Source organism: Anomalospiza imberbis (genome assembly GCF_031753505.1).
Source record: "Anomalospiza imberbis isolate Cuckoo-Finch-1a 21T00152 chromosome W unlocalized genomic scaffold, ASM3175350v1 scaffold_31, whole genome shotgun sequence".
NCBI lineage: Eukaryota > Metazoa > Chordata > Aves > Passeriformes > Viduidae > Anomalospiza > Anomalospiza imberbis.
Genome location: NW_027099315.1, coordinates 6473623 through 6491310, shown reverse-complemented (window position 1 = coordinate 6491310; position 17688 = coordinate 6473623). Strand labels below are relative to the sequence as shown.

The window sequence follows — 17688 nt, the reverse complement described above, 5'->3', positions numbered from 1 at the left end:
ACTGGGTGCTTGGCAACTGCCAGAGGCACACCAGTTAAGTTAAAACAATTTTCTTATATACTTTTTCATTACATTGGTCAAATGCATATTCATGAAGATTATACATATTTAAACATTCCTTTGAGTTTACATGTTGCAGGAATTCTTTCAGCTTGGTTTTGAATTGCAGTGAAAAATCAAGACCCCACAAGTCCTAAAAAGATTTGTAGAGACGGTATGTTTATTCAGCGCTGGACGCATGTGAGGGATCTTTTCCCTTCAAAGGACATGCGTGCCCCTGAAATCTCCTGATCCTTTTTTATTACTCTAGCTAATTTACATATTAATAGAATTTCACAATAGGTTCATGCATATTCATTCTTCTGATTTCGCGTTATGCTTACAGCTAGTTACACTTGTACTCAGTTTTTGTCAGAAAGTACAGAGAGAACTCCTGGGTCACTCTGCCCTGTCTGTTTCAAGGTTGGAGGAGTCTTTCTTATCTCTTATCTCTTTAGCTTGGAAATTTGCATTCTTTCTCCTTAGCTGGGGCAGTTTTGCTAGTGCTGCAGTTACCAGACTAAACAGCATATTTTACTTATGTTTGCAAGCTCAATGAGGCACATTTCACCTAAATCCAAATGGATTTCTACCCTGTTACATTTTTACTCTGTCTCAGTTTGACTCTTGATCTGTCTTCTTAAAGTATGTTCCATACTGCAGATGAAATTTATATTTTTTATTTCTTCACAAGGCCCCCTGTTCTGTGGTTTGACAGTCATTGATAGCCTGAAGCATCAGTGGTAAATTCTTCCTTACATTCTTTCTTTTGATGTTTATTTTCCTGGTTCTTTTCAGTATTATCTTATCACACAGATAAGAGAAGGAAAGGAAAGGAAAGGTTGAAAAGCCTCATTTTCTGCTCCTCCTCTAACAAACTGGGTGCAATTATTAATAAATCCCTAAAACATGCTATTGGAACTAGAATGCAGTGTAGTACGAAGAAACCATAAGCTATACATATCTGGAACAAACTCTAGTACTTTTGTAAATTTCCTATAAATCATTATCACCACGCCCAGCAAAATAGCTATTCTAATCCATGCCCCTCCACTGTAAAAACTACATGTTAGGACAATACTGGAGCTATCTCTGTATAAGAAAATAGGCCTGGGGACCAGAAAGGTATTAAAACCTCAAAAAAGCCTAGGGACCAGAAACACATGAAGGCTTCCACCCATAGAGACTTTATGAATTCAAGCAACTTGGCTACTGACTGCTTTATCTCAATACACAGTAATTACAACTAAAGTGCAATTAGTACAGGTTTTTTCCTCACTACAAGAAAGACATTGAAGTGCTGGAGCACATCCAAAGAAGCTGATGAAGCATCTGGAACATAAGTCCTATGAGGTGTAGCTGAGCATAATGAGTGTTTTTAGTGTGGAAAATAGAAGGCTCAGGGGAGACCTTATTGCTCTCTACAAGTGTTTGAAAGGAGGTGTAACAATGTCAGTCTCTTGTCCTATGTAACAATTGACAGAACAAGCAGAAATGGCCACAAGTTGCACCAGGGGAGGTTCAGGTTGGATATTAGGAAATAATTCTTCACTGAAAAGGTTATAAAGCATTTGAACAGGTTGCCCAGAGAAGTGGTTGAGTCACCATTCCTTGAGGGTATTTAAAAGATGTGTAGATGTGGCACTTAGGGACATGGTTTAATGGTAGACTTGGTACTGTTAGGTTAATGGTTGGACTCAATAATCTTTTAGACCTTTTCCAACTTAAACAATTCTATGATTCCATGTCTCAGCAACATCAAAATCTGCAAGATTCACTTTGATTTTGTTCTCTAGAAGCCTGTGTGAGGACTTAAAGAGTGCAATTACATGTCTCAAAACACTATTCCCATAAGTCACCACAACAGGAACTTGAGATAAGCACGGATGGCAAAAAGGAAGGCACTAATTCCAGGCTTAAACAGAAGTGAAGGTTTGGAATTAGCACACCGGACAAAATTCCACTGTGCAGACTGTGGGAAAGGAAACCACTGCTTACACCCATGCTAGTCCAAGTTGTGGGAACATCTGCGACCACCCCTTGGACACCTGGAACTTGGACTGTATAAAGGTGGTACCTCCAGTAGAATGACTCTGGGACCCCCACCACTGAAGACCAGGGTGAAGAACGCTGCAGGAATCCACATGGTGGTGGTATCTTTTGCTTAATTTCTTTCTCACTCTCTCTCCCCCCCTGCTCTCTTCCTATTTCTTTCTATCTCTCTACCTCACATTTACTGTTAAATAAAATCTGTACAATTGACTTTGGCATATGGTCTCCTTTGCACATTAATTTGGGCAGAGACATCTCTCACTAATTGGATCATAACAGCCTGTTTGATGGTGAAACTATTGTTTTCAGGAGGCATCTCCTAAAAAAAGCTTCTGTAGTAGCTAATCAGGCCTGTCTTAGAATTTTCAAATAATAAAGAAGTAGAGTTAATTCCTGGTTCTGAACTCAGTTTGTTCTGACTCTGTATTAACTACATCGTGTCAGCCTAACAGTTCTTCAGAATTGTATTGAACCACACAGAATATTACAGTGTCAGGAAGCCCTTGCAAGTAGAACTGTATGCTTCACTTATTTAAATTTCCACTATCATGCAAAATGTTTTGCAGGAGCAATTAAACAAGGCTTAAGTAAAGGCTAACTTGATGTTAGAAACAAATTTACCATTTGTAAGATTTTATGTCATAAGCATTTGATTTGGGCAAATATTCTCAGGTTATCAATGAGTAAATTCTAAATTTACCTAGAACTATTTTAATGCAGATCTCTTTCAAAAAATTAAGGATTACTTGCATTTAAAGTTCAGGAAATTAATAAAAAATAAATAAGGTTTTTGAAACTTGGTTATTATGTCTTGTTGCACGTTTATCTCTGCCTTGAACCACATGCATTTCAGTACCCATGAATTTGTTGGCTGATCATAACTGTGCATAATCAGTATTTACAACAATACCTGTTACAGGTATCATGTCCATGACCTGTGTTCTAAAGAATAATAATGCTTGAGTCATTGAGTTTGCAAAAGGAAACTGCCTGCATATTTATTATACCACATACCTATGAATTGTAAATGAATCAGTTAAATCTTACATTTTGGTAAGAAGGTGGAAAATGTGAAATGGATATGTTTATCAACTAAAATGGAATTGCATTGATTGATTAAAAAAAAGAAGTTATTTTCACAACTGCATAAATGTATCTCTTTTTTTTTCTTTAATTCCAGAATCGAATGGAAGAAAGCAAAGCACTCTTTAGGACAATCATCACATATCCATGGTTCCAGAATTCTTCGGTCATTCTGTTCTTAAATAAAAAAGATCTTTTAGAGGAGAAAATTATGTACTCCCATTTAGTTGATTATTTCCCAGAGTATGATGGTAAGTATATTGCCACCAGAGCTCATGCCCCATTTAAATTTCCGTAATGACCAAATGTAATAGCATTGCCCACATTTTGCTTGGAGGTTCTTAGGACAAAGATAAACACCCATTCTTCATTAAATCTATTTTCTTCTTTACAAATTGTACTAAGTACACCAAATGGTTCGTTTGTAGTTGAGTGGCTTACTGGTCATGTTTTTTTTTTAATTATATGAAAAGGAAAAAATTATTAAGAATAACAGTTTTTAATGCTTCAAATTTTTAAAGTCACTGAAGTCTTGTGGAACTTTATAGATTGCTAGGAATTCATCTTATACCTCTATTAATAGTGGACAAGATGGCAGTACCTTTCATGTGAAATTATTGATTCTAGATGAATAACATCATATTTGCAATGGACTTTATTCTGTCCTTGTTCATAAGTTGGGGTGAGGATTCGAACTGAAGTATAAATAATACATATAATACATTTTTCATTCTTCTCAGCATCTCACATACTCTTCTTTTTTAGTTGGATTTGTGTTTTGTTGGGGTTTTTTTGTTTAAGGCTGGAAATCGGAAGGCAAGCCATAAATTCTCTGTGGCTCTCAGATAAACCAATATCACTTCTCCCACCATTTTATTGTACCATTTCTTCTTTGTTTCCATTACTGTAATTTTATGCTACTTATATAAAATTTAATGTTCTTGTCCCTGAAAACATTATGTGGAACAAACAGCTGTTTCCAAAGAAGCCATACTTTGAGAAAGTTCTCCTGAGGTGAAAACCTAGGTATTCAAAGGTAACTGAGTGGAGGCTTTGGTAACACAGAAAAAAATCATATTAATATAATGACATCTCTTTTGTCACACCAGAGAGTGAAAAGCAGATTCAAAGGCTACAAAAAAATATTAAATCTCTCATTTTCAAAACGAGGTAGTGATAGAATGGAAAAGTTTCATGTTTTTCCTATTTGAGAGGAAAGGATGTGTTCACAGTGAACAGCCTGGAGGATCAGGACATACTTACTTATGAATCAGTGTAAGTTTATTTTGATAGCACTAAACAGAAGAAAACTGACAGTTAAATAGAATATATTCTTGTATTTTCATGTTAGAAGTGTGGCAGGTGCTTTAGATGACATCCTGCAGGTGAGAAGGCTATACAGGCCCTTTTGTTATGATCACTCAAGTAGAGGTAAACCTGTGTTAAATGCTTGTCCAGAGAAACCAGAAAAAAAATACATATGACTTAACATTAGAAGGGAGCTCTGAAGATCATCAAGTCCAACCCTCCTGCTCAAACTAGGTCATCTAGTGACTGCTTCACAGGTATATGTCTGGATGGCTTTTGAATATCTCCAAGGAGGGAGACTTTGCAACCTTTTTGAGCAACCTGTCCCAATGCTCAGTCACTCTCACAGCAAAAAAGGGGTTTCTGATGTTCAAATGGAAACTCCTGTGTTTCTTCTTGTTCTCTAACTGGGCACCATCCACAAGAGCCTGGATTCATCTTCTTTGCACCCTCCCTTCAGGTATTTGTACGCATTAATAAGATCTCCATCTGAGCCTTCTTTTCTCTAGGTTAAACAGTCCCAGGTTTCTCAGCCTTTCATCCAGTCCTTTAATCATCTTTGTGGCCTTTGGCTGGACTTTCTCCAGTATGCCCTTGTCTTCTTATACTGAGGAGCCAAGGATTGGACACAGAACTCCAGGTGTGGTCTCATCAGTGCTGATTAGAGGGGAAGGTCACATCACTCAACCTGCTGGCAATACTCCTCCTAATGCAGCCCAGGATACCATTTGCCTTCTTTGTGCCAAGGGCACATTGGTGGCTCATGTTCAACCTAGTATCCCACCAGGACCCTCAGGTGCCTTTTCTGCCAAGCTGCTTTCTAGTTGGGTGTCCTCCAGTATATATTAGTGCCTAGGTTTGGTACTCTTCAGGTGCAGGACTTGGCACTTGCCCTTGTTGAATTTCATGAGGTTCCTGTCAGCCCATTTGTCCAGCCTGTCAAGGTACCTCTGGATGAAGCCACTCCTCCCAGTTTTGTGTCACCAACAAATTTGCTGAGGGTACACTCTGTTCCCTTATCCAGATCATTAAAGATGTTAAATAGGACTGGATCCAGTACTGGCTACTGGGGTACCCCACTAGTTACATTCATCTAACTAGACAATATCCACTGCTCTGCTCTCATCTACTAGGCCAGTCATTTCAACATAGAGGGTTGTCAGATTTTCAATCAGTCAGCTCAGAGAAAGCCTCTTCCTCTTCTCCTTTACCATGGGTAAGGGAAACAAAAAAAGGTTATGGACAATTAGGGCCATAGCCAGTAGGCCAGACCTGAAAGTCGTTTAAGTGTCTAATTCTGCAGATCTTGCTGGACTTAACCCCTTAGAGAAGGTTATGGTTTAATTTGATTTCTTTTGGTGGGAAAATGGGGTGGATGACTTGTGGTTTACTCCCATCTGGCAACTTAGTATCAAACAGCTGCTTACTCCCTCCTCCCTGCCTGGGGAGAAGAATCAGAAAACAGTTTAATAATTGAAGTAAAGTAAAATATAGTAATAATACTAATGGCAATAATAACAACAATAATATTAATGAAAAGGACAGAATAAAAACAATTTATGTACAATAAAAACAATTAGTGCACAACATAATTGCTCACCACCCACTGACTAATGCCCATCCCATCCCCAAGCAATGATTGGCCCCTTCTGGCTAACTTCCCACAGTTTATATACTGGGCATGATGTTTTATGGTGTGGAATATCCCTTTGGCTACTTTGGGTCAGTTGTCCCAGCTGTGGTCCCTCCCAGCTTCTTGTGCACTTCCTCACTGGCAGAGCACAAGACACTAAAAAGGCCTTGACTCAGGGTAAGCACTACTCAGCAGCAACCAAAACATCAGTGTGCTATCAGCATTATTCTCATACTGAATCTAAAACACAGCACTGTACCAGTGTAGTGGTTTTACCTTGTCTGGATGCCAGGTGCCCACCAAGCCACTCTATCACTCTCCAGTGGGACAGGGAACAGAAAATAAGATGGAAAGCAACTAGTCGGTTGAGATAAAGCAGTTTACTAAAGCAAAAAAAGAAAAGTGAAAGTTTGAGTGCACATAAGCAAAGGGAAAAGTTAATCTCTGTTACCCATCAGTGAGCAATGTTCAGCCACTTCCCAGGAAGCAGGGCTTCAGCATGTGTAGCAGTTGCTCCAGAAGGCAAACATTGTTGAATAACGAATGCCCCCTGTTCCGCCTCCCTCCCTTAGTTTTTATATCTGAGCTGACGTCATATGGTATGAAATATCTCTTTGGTTACTTTGGGTCAACTGCCTTGACTGTGTCCCCTCCCATGATCTTGCCCACTCAAAGCCCCTTGATGAGGGTAAGGAATGTTAGAGGGACAGTGCTGCTCAGCTGTAGCCAAAAGACTGGTGTGTTATCAACCCCCTTCCAGATACCAATGCAAAGCAAAACACTGTGAGGTCTGCTAAGGAAAAATGAACTCTCTCTTAGTCAGACATAATACAACCAGCTACTAAGAAGAAAATTAATTCTATCCCAGCCAAAACCAAGACAGTTGCAAAGTCTATGGCTTGCACAGGTCACTGTGTATCCCTCTCTGCTGTTCCAACACCGTTTGGAGATGTTGAAGATGGACACATTTGGAGAACTCATCAGAATTAGGCATTTTTCAGCTGGATCACTTTTCCCATGTGGGTAGTACAATGGAGAAAGTAGCATAGGGATCAGAAATGGCAACCAGGATGGCAAAATGGACTGATTAAACTAAGCAGTTGTACTGCACAGTATGTCATAACAACATTGGATACAAGACTGAGATGTGCTCAAGGGTCAGTATCACATGAGGATATGCTTTCACAGATCATACTAAAAGACCAACTCAAAGACTGGAATGAAGTGCTGGGAGTAAGGAAAAAGACAAAAAGTGACCATGTTTGGGAAGGAAAGAATTAAAAAATATCTGTGGGACCACACTCCCCTCCAGAGTCTTCAAAGAAAATAAATGCTGGCAATTACAAGTTAATGTAGCCAAGCTAAATTGTGGTGCTTTTTATACAGAACTTGACTATCATATAGAGAAACCCTTTTAAGACTGCTAAAAAGGGAGCTATGGACAAGAAACCTACTGATTTGTATTATAATTCTTTTCCAAGATTAGTTAGATTGTAACCATTTAGCATTGTAAATCTAGCATTGGTTCATTCCCTTTTTCTAAATACCTGAGATGGTAAGCTTTCTTTTTAATTGTAGTTTTCTGCACTTGAATTCCAGTCTGAAAAAATTGAATTACATTATAATAACCAGATTTGTTATTAGGCAAGCGAAATTTGGATATGGGCTTTAAATAGGGCAGTAGATTTTAAAAGAGGAACAAACCTGCTTGTGCCTACCCACTGTAAAAGTGTTTAACAAAATTCTAGGAAGTTGATAAAACCAATTAATGTCTTATTTTTAAGAAATCATTGTGTTTGAAAGTGTTGGAGTCTCCTTTACAAATGTTTAAACTTCCTAAGAGTGGAAAAAAATAATAGGGACATTAATTTTGCTGCTGTTTCTATAGAATATGCAATGAAGGTAAAGGCTAGCACCTGCTGTGTTTAGAAATTTTAAAAATTTTGAAGTCGTCTTTGCCCTAGTTCAGAGAAATTATCTTTACATGTCCTTCTCTACATCTCATAAAATGTGTAAGTCTGTGTATGTGTCTATATATACACATACATATTCATGTGCATAGAAGGTATTGTAGAATCATGTTCTCCTTCTACAAGGCTTTGCAACCAATAGATATCAGAAAGTATTTTATCTGTTGTGATGCCATTGTTACATAATTTGTACATTTATCCAAATTAGAAATGATTTAATTTGTATTTAAATGTTAAAAATAAGTTTTATTGTACAGTCATTGAAAGTTATGTGGGCACATGCTAACTTCCTAAGTACAGATTTCATAACCATTGAAAGACTGAACTGTATAACAACTGAGTGCTGGGATTTATATTGTCATATAACAAGACCAGAAGTAATGAGGAGACAGGAGGAAAAGACACAGCAAACATACATGTTCTGTAGAAACCCACATTGCAGAAACAGGAGGACAATGGAATAATGGCCTATGAAAATTGCACTGGAACAGAATATGTATATACAGTATACGAAAAAATAACTTGTGGCTGATATTCCTACTTCTGTGCTGCTCTTTTGGCTGTGAACATGAACCAATTCTCACTCCTATAGATTGGAAGTCATTATTTTGCCTTATGCAAAGCAGAATATGCAGTTTAGTTACATAGACTTCATGTTCTGAGAATTACAGACTTTGTTTAAATTTAATAGAATTGTTATATATAATTTAGAAAATTAATTTGTTAGAACATTAAGATTTGCAATTGAACAGCTTCAACTAGCAAGCATGTATATTTTGCTATCACTAAATGTGGTGGTTTGAAAATGGAATTGGTGCCCTGTGTGAGGAAATCAAACCAAACCCACCACACTAAAGTAAATTAAATTCTGTTTGGGACAGTGTCTGACCAGTTTAAGATGTAACTTGATTATGCTACATTTTAAAAGAATGCACTCTTTAAATACAATAGACAGAAAATGGGCCAGATCTCTTAATTTTTAATATATTTATGAGTATAAAGCAAGTAATTCTTATGTTGTTCATTTTGTGGGGTCATCAAGTTCATCTCTCCATTTTTAACAGCTTATGGAAGAAAGAAGATAGCACAAAAAGAACAGCTCTTCTATTATCAACTTCTGGAATTTCCTTCAATTTTTATTTTTTAATGGTCCCCACTGGGAAAAAATAGTATATGGTAGTATTTGTTAATAAAATTTTTCCCTTCCTCTCTTATACAAGGATAAGAGACTGAGTCTTTCTTCTGTTTTCTGCTCCTGAGGTTCCCCTCCTAAGTAAACTCAAATACTGAATTGACTTTAAGAGAAACTGACTTTTTCTTCTTAATTATCAGGACCACAACGGGATGCACAAGCAGCACGAGAGTTCATCTTGAAGATGTTTGTAGACCTGAATCCAGATAGTGACAAAATTATCTACTCCCACTTCACTTGTGCTACAGACACAGAGAATATACGCTTTGTCTTTGCTGCTGTCAAGGACACGATTCTACAGTTAAACCTGAAGGAATACAACCTGGTCTAACTGTGCCTAAGAGGCCCTCCAAGACCACCTTTGTGTGATTGCAGATGCACAATAGGGACTGGATTATCTGTGAAAACAAGTTGCATAATACTAATTTATTGCTGGCCTGTACTCTGTGAATGTTCAGAGTTTTTTAGTTGATATTATGATTTTATTTAAACTATATGGAGTAAAACCAAAAGATGCTGAAGTACATTCACTGTACATTTTCTTATTTTTTAGGCAAAATCTTGTGACTCAGTGGTTTCTAAATTCTCAGTCATACACTCACAAAGGATAACAGGTTTGTGCTATTGAAGCAAAATCAAGCTGGTTTCCTCTTTCCCTGACCCCTTCTCTCCCTCCTTCCTCCCCCGCTATGTTTTAAAAGTACAGTGGCCATTTTACCACTTGCATTCCTTGATAATATATTTTCTGTTGAGTGACTTGGCCAAGAAAATTACTATCATCAGAAGTGATCAGTCATTCAAATTTTCTAGAATGTGCTATCTCTGAAGGATCAGAAGTATTGATAATATGATTTTTTTAATTCTTAAAATTAATGTTCTCATTTTATCTTCACTTCTGAGACTAGAATATTGGGAATTGCAAAATAGAAATAGTTGTGTATGGATTTAGAATTTAAACATACTTTTACAGTTCAGAAAGATGCATAGAAGACAGTAATAAAATAATTAAAGACATAAATGTTCATAGAATATAATTGAATCTCTTTTTAATTGCTATGTGCCATTATTTTTTCTTTATTCACTAATGACAAGTAGAAATGTCATGGACACTACATTTTCCCCAGTGGTTACAGCTGGAAACAGGGTTAGGGGTTTATTTTTCAGTTGTGTGCATTTTTTCTTAAGTTAGAGCTTTTTTTAAGTGTTTTTCCACTGTAGATTTTTTTTTTTTCTGTATAAAATCTTGCCAAATATGGCTTTTTATGAAACCAATACTTTTGAAACATAAGATAGTGATTGAAATGCCAAACAAATGGATTGGGAATTGACCTGATTGAGTCAACTGTCAAATGATAAACATAGTTTTAACTCATATGTTCCTGTTTTTATTGTGTTCCATTTTCTAATGCCAAAAACAACAGTGTGAGTGAATATGCTACTCTATGTGTATAGAAGACAGTTTAATTCTCTCCTTAGAGATGGCATGAGATTGCATACAATGTTTTTTCTAATAATATTAAGCACCTCGTTTATTACTGATGAATGATCACATTCAGAAACCTTTCTTGATAAGGTTGCCTCTTAACCTATTCACAAACATTTTATAGGTTTCATGAAAAATAGTCTCTCTTGATGTTCTTTAGAAAGATTTCTTAATGCAAATCACTCTTGAAATTTAAACATGCAAATTTTTAATAACAAAAATGTAGCACCAATCAATGAGCAGCTTGAGTTGAAAGGTATTTTTTGACCAGGTGCATGATTGCTAGCAAACTACAGAGAACTCTGAGGTCAGACATTGAATTACTTACATTGCCAAGTAGCAATAGGGTGCACTTAGCACAGAAGCTGCTGCCTCTCAACAGCAAAGGAAAGGTGGAAAAACAATCTCTTATTACTCGAGTAACAAAGTTAGCAATAAATACTAATTAGATGTTTTTCATCCTTAATACTCCCTACTCTAAAACAACATTAATAAGAATAGTTGCTAGTTTTTGTTCCCGCATAAAACACCTTATAATTGGAAACTGATTGTAGATATAGTGCAATTATGAATGCTATAATCATTGTACATACATATATGCCAGCATCCATATTGGCTTTATATTAATTAATTTTTGGCAAATTGAATGTGCTGTGTTGATATGTATCTATGTAATTGTATAATGTCTTATAGCTGATTAACATTTCAAATAATGTTATTTTATTTACTTTTTAAAGAGAAGAATGTAAATTTTTTTCAGTTTATTCCTGACTAGGTATTTGTTGTTTTTATTTAAAAAGCAACAAAAAAGCTTATCATAGTACAGAACTGTAGCAGCATTGTGCTATATAGAATCATTTGAACATTCCTGAGTAAAAGTAAATTGGAGACACACAGAGGACAGTCATAATCAAAACAATGCTTAAATCTTGTCAAGACTTTATACAGATGTAGAAGCTGTTTTTGTTAGAAGAATTTATGCCATTATATCTAGGATTAGAATATAAGCTCTTAAATATCAATTTGTATTTGGCAGATTCAACTTCAGTTAATTTTACCTTTCTAATAGCCTTTTTAAGAAAAGTGAAATTAGAGACATTTCAAACCATTGAACATAAGTACTAATGGGTCTATTCTATTTCCCCAAAAATATGATAAAACCATCAGATCAGTTAAACATTATTTCAGAAATTACAGAAACCTTAGACCTAACAGCAGCAAAGTTGCTAATGTTAAAACTTTTAAGGAGTTAAAATTTATTTAATAAAGCTAAAGCACATAGTTGAAGGCTATAAAAAGTGACACTGACATTCAAAATGTATCATCAGAACAGCTGTTCTTATTATATATGTAATTATAACATTGGCTCTGATCTTACTTATAAACATAACAAATCTTCGGTTTTAACCATTCACTCTGGAGTGTGTGATAATAACCCTTCTTTCAGCCTGTGAATACATTGGCCACCATGGATTTAGTGATATAAATAGAACCGTAGGGGAAAAAAGTGCAAAAATTGCCAGTGTTGTCTAATGAAGATTTGGGTTTGTTTTATTATGGGATATCGGGGGGGGGGGGGGGGTGTATGGGTTTTAAGTTTTAATATATAAAGCTTTGTATAAAAACAAACCAAAAATTTACTCACACTTTATTGATATATTGGGATTGCAAAATTCAAATGTGTGTGCCACTGGGCTACTTCTGGTATATTTTAATTGAGTTGAACCTGTGACAATGTTTAGATTATTTAAACATTCTGAGAAAATATAATCAGCATGCTAATGCAAGCCTTACATAATGCACCTAACACAGCATTGCAGTGTGACAGTGTTTACAAAAACATTTAATTTTTAAATGATAGACATTCTCATTTACAATATATTCCATTGCTGTTGCTGTTTTAATTTGTGATTTCCACTATGCATTATAGTGCTTGAGTCTAGAAGTATGTGCATCTAACATGAAGCTGAAGGCAAAAATAAGACAGGAACCCTTTTAATTTTGCAAAATTACATTGTTTCATTGAATGTCATAAATGAGAGAGGAGAAAAGGAAAACATTGGGAAACTATTCTAGGTGTACAAGAAAGCTGTAAATATGTTTTACACAAACCTTAAACTTGCTTTTTTCACTAATTAGCTGGCACTTTGTTTACATATATAGGATGATGAAGCTATAAGGGCAGTTTACTTTTATAATTCAGACTTGATTTTCAAGGTAACCTGTAATTTTAAATCATACTGCCACATGATTGTGAAGCACTTTTTAAAGTTTGAAAGTAGAGAAGAGGCTTTATGCTGCTTATCAGTCAGAACTGCCTGCATGATTTGCAAAAACTTTAAAAGGTGACAAAAGGGCTGCAGATGAAGATATTGCTAGACTCTGAGCTTTTGGTTATGAGATGCAAGACTTTCAGATTGCTCAACTTAATGGTCTTTCCCTTGTTATGCATTCTTCACAAAATATTGAAATAATAAGAGAAAACAGAGACATGTTAACCCATATGGAAAAGAAAAATAATGCCCAAATTATTATATGTGCTGCTGGTATTGAAGGTCTGTGCATGATTATCCTGCATTACATTAGCAAAAAAATTAAGTGTGCACAGTATATTAACAAGGCCTACAAATTACCTACCTCTAGTTAAGAAATCAATAAATTAAATATGTTTTGGAGAGTGTTGCAAGTAAGGAAATTAAAATGGCCTGTTGTAGATAATTAATGGTTATTTGAGGCCTTCACACTTTTGCAGATAAAGTCCCTCTTTGGACATAAACAACTAAGATTGCATGTCCCTGTCCAATTTGCTAGCTTAGTAGAGATCATGAAAAACAATGTGTTTTGATTTGAAAATAATGAGTGATAGTTCCTCTTTTTTGTTGTTGTTTTTGCTTTTATTTATCATTTTATTTATCAGTCAAAACAAACATTTCCATGTAATCAGTAATCCATTGAGGGTCATTCTTTATCTAGTTGCAGGGTTTTTACTGTAACTTTCACTCGAGCTTTTTTACAGTAGCTATGTTGCAGGAAAAAAAAGAATTGAATAATCATTTGGGCAAAGTCGATGTTGAAGGTAGTATCAAAAATGCAAGGGAATTCAACCAAATCAATCTTACTCTTGGTAATAAGACTGCTGTTTTTGTGATGTTGGGGTTTTTCTATCAAAAGATGGTCTAAGATGAAGTCTTGTTGGATTTCTTATTTATCATGCTGCAGAAAATATTTTTTTTTGCCAATGTATTGGAAGGGGTGTCAGATACATTTTTAAAATTTTCAGTGTTTAACAAAATAAAGATCATATTTGTTATTCTAAAGTGTCATTTAAATGCATGTATCATGTATTGTTTGGGGGACAAAAATAGGGTGTGGTTTTCTGTTTTTCTGTTTAAAAAACTAATGCATAAATGCTGCTCCTCAACAAACGTGTTGGTTAAAAATACAGTACTTTTCACCATAGCTTTGTACTATACTATCTTCTTCGTTCCTTGACATTTAGCTTTTCTGAAATATATTTGGGCTTGTTCTCCCAAAATATTTCTTATCAAATATTTGTCTTGGGAATGGTTTTTATCCCATATCAATTTTTTGGGAGTTTTGTTTTGTGTTGGGAAATGGTCAGTCCCCCCCTCCGAGCTTCGGGAGTATCGCAAGGGGTGAGAGCCAGCACAGGATCCTACGAGGGTTGGGGGCAAGGGGTTGCTTCCTTCTGGTGGGGCGATTCATCTCAGCGGCCACACTGCACAGTGCCTCTTACTAGAGATACTGTTGCTTTGTGGTTTTTGCCTGGTATTTTTTCTTCTCCTCTGGCAATGCGACTGGGCTTACTGGCTTATTTCTCTGTTCCTCTGCTTGCTCGGGAGCCCAGAGATAGTGCATGCTGCGCCGGGAGCCCGCCGGGGGCACCCCTCTATGCGGCCCTACCCCGGGAGCAGCCATCGCCAGTGAGCTATCCAGGGGAGGGATTCCTTGCCCAGCCCTGCTCTTTTCTGTTACTGTTTCAGGGATTCTTGCTACATTTTAACCCGACACCCGGCCACTCCGCAGCTTCTGGCACGGCCCTGGAACCTGTTCTACACTTTGTCATCCTGGGTGTGCCCGCCTCTGCCATTTCAGTTTGCAGCTTCTGAGGTTCCTGCTACAGTCCATTTCGCCATCCGGAGGGGCACCGGAATTGACTGCCCCCGTGAGTTTGTACGGGAAGCTCCTTTTCTCTCTTCTGCCATCTCACCTGCCATAGGCCATGTGGAGAGAGGTGACTGAGCTCGTGCCACAGCGCCCCCTGAAGCCGTGGGAGAATCAGTGCACCTGCCCAGCCTCACCAGGAGCCAACAGCACCCCTGCCGGTTGTGACCATAACTACACTGAAGGGGAAAGTGCTTGACAGCCAAGAGAAGGCTGTTATTGGGTCGCTGATTATTTTCTGTTTGTTGTTGATACCGTTGTTGTTAGTTTGCCTTGTTATGCATATATAAATATACACTAGTAAAGAACTGTTATTCCTTTTCCCATATCTTTGCCTGACAGCCCTGTAATTTCAAAGTTATAAATAGTTGGAGGGGGTAATATTTTTCATTACAAGGCATGTTCCTGACTTCCTTGGCAGGCACCTGTCTTTCAAACCAAGACAATATTGTATAGATGCATGTCGTGGTTTGACATGGAAGTGAATTTATTTCAGGAAGTTGGGTCAAACCAATCAGTGGTCAAGTTTGGATTTTGGCACCTGGAGTGACCACTGAAGGTATGGACATGCCTCTGAGAACACAGGGGGTTAAAAGCAAGAACTCCCAGGAGTTCTGTCCCTTTGGTTCCGGTAGGAGTGCTGTGCAGACCTCCCCTGCCCAGCCACGGGCTGGGCGGAGGAGGGGAAGCCATGCAGCCTGGTTCAGGTGAGCCGAGGGGGCTGAAGGACTGGAACCAAGCCAGCTATTTCAGACGGAAGGGTGGAGAGAAGCGGAGATGCCTTGTCATTCCCCCCCCCCCCCCCCCCCCCCCCAGAGGGAAGAGACAGAGAGTCCAGACGGCACCTGTAACTTTGCCGGCGGAGGAGAAGGAGATGATGGGAAGGGGGGGGGGGGGGGGGAAGGTGCTCAGCCTTGGCCTTGGGAATCGGCTTGTGGGCAGAGATTTCAGCTGTCCAGGGAGTCTGAACTTTTAACCCTTTCCTGGGAAATGAAGGCTTTGTAAAATATTACTCCTCTTCGATTTGAAGTAGAAGAGAGACAGTCTGGGATCCGAGATGATGGAAGAGGAAATTTTTGAGTTGGGAGGAGATGATGGAGTGGCTTTTGGCTGGACTTTTCTTGTTAGCCATAGACTGAACCAAATTCTCCCGCAACAGAGACTGCATTTAGGGGGATGCGGTGGTGGGCCAAGAGACTTGTTTCAGTGATTACCAACAGAGGAATGGAGAGAACAGAGGAAAGTTGAAGAGGGTGTGGAGAGGCCCTCTGTCTTCGAGGAAGAAGAAGAAGAGAAGAAGACCTCTGTTCTTGGACCCTCAGCCCCAGGGGGAAATGGGAGGGACTGTAGTCCCAAGATGAGAAACTGAACTGCTGTCTCTTTTGGTCCATGGCAAAGCATCCTTAAAGGAGCCCTATGAACAGTCTGTCCATGCACGGTGGTGAGAGCACTGTGACATGGAAAGGAGAGTGTCACCATGGCAGATTTTCTCCGGGTGGTTGCCATGTGTGACATGGAAACACAAGGGTGGCAGTTGTGTTTCCTGGGGGGTCTGTGGCACAGGAGAGACTCCAGTCTCCCTTGAAAGATTGAGTATTTGATTATCTGAAGGGTGGCAACTTGATCAGGATCCTGGGTGGTGTCTCACTGTTGAGTTTGTTTGGAAATTAGGTGGGAAGAGGAGGGGTGTTTTGGAAAGTCTTCATCCAGGATTTAGTGTTTGTAGATTTTATAGTAGTAGTAGTTTAATAAAGTTTTTTTCCTTTGTTATTAAGCTTGGGCCTGCTCTGCTCTGTTCCTGATCACATCTCACAGCAATTAGTTAGGAAGGTGCATTTTCATGGGGGCGCTGGCATTGCGCCCGTGTCAAACCATGACAATGCATTATCCCCATAATTAGTGTTTTAATTATATGTGCTCTGTCCTCATTGTCCATATATTAACATTTCCTGATTATCCTTATTACAGTCAGATAGTTCACAACATTTAAGGTTCAGTGCAGTGAATACAGTTTTTTGACATTATTATTAAATATTTTTTTGTGTTCCACAGAAACTCAAAAGGATGGGGGAAAATAAATAACCATCTGTGTCATTATTAATAGAAAACATTCGGAATTTGTAGGCTCTTAAGCAAAATTCTGAAGTATTTTGCATGATTGCAATAGTTCTGCAAAAGCAGACTGTTTCTTTGTTTTGTTTGCCTAAGTGATGATCCAAAAAACAGAAAGAGGCCTACATATTGCTTTTCAAGACTGACTCATATTTGAGCAGCAATCATTGCATCTCACATCTTTACAACTGAAGAAACAGAATTTCAGGACACTTGCAAAGATGACTTTGTTCTCTCTTATGTCATTACAAGTTTAAATAAGATTTTTGGAGTGCAAGTAATTTTCCTAAGTAAGAACTTCAGTGAATTGCTGTTGCCGAATGCAAAGGCAAAGGATCAATGAGGAAGGATTTCTTTTGTCTTTATGTCTTGGTGAAAATAACATCAACAAAAATACAAGTGCAAGTTGTGATATTTAGATATGTGAAATAGGTGCTGAAACTATTTATGTGATAAATTGTTCATAGATGTGTGTCATGGTTTGACACTGGCCAAATGCTAGGCACTCACAAAAGTCGTTTGCTTACTCTCTCCTGCTACAGTTGGGTAGAGGAGAGGGGAAAAAATTAACGAAGGGCTCACGTGTTGAGATAAGGACTGGAAGAAAAAACACTGTAAGGGCAAAACATGC

The 17688-nt window shown here is 37.9% G+C and overlaps 1 protein-coding gene across 1 annotated transcript in view; it reads left to right on the top strand.

Moving 5' to 3' along the window:
• LOC137465571 (guanine nucleotide-binding protein G(q) subunit alpha) overlaps positions 1-14219 on the top strand; it is a 166542-nt gene extending 152323 nt beyond the window's left edge. The window contains exons 6-7 of the mRNA XM_068177651.1: positions 3272-3425; positions 9418-14219. Coding sequence (XP_068033752.1) covers positions 3272-3425; positions 9418-9608 — 345 coding nt within the window. The 3' untranslated portion in view covers positions 9609-14219. The remainder of the gene's footprint in view (positions 1-3271; positions 3426-9417) is intronic.
• The last annotated feature ends 3469 nt before the right edge of the window (positions 14220-17688 follow it).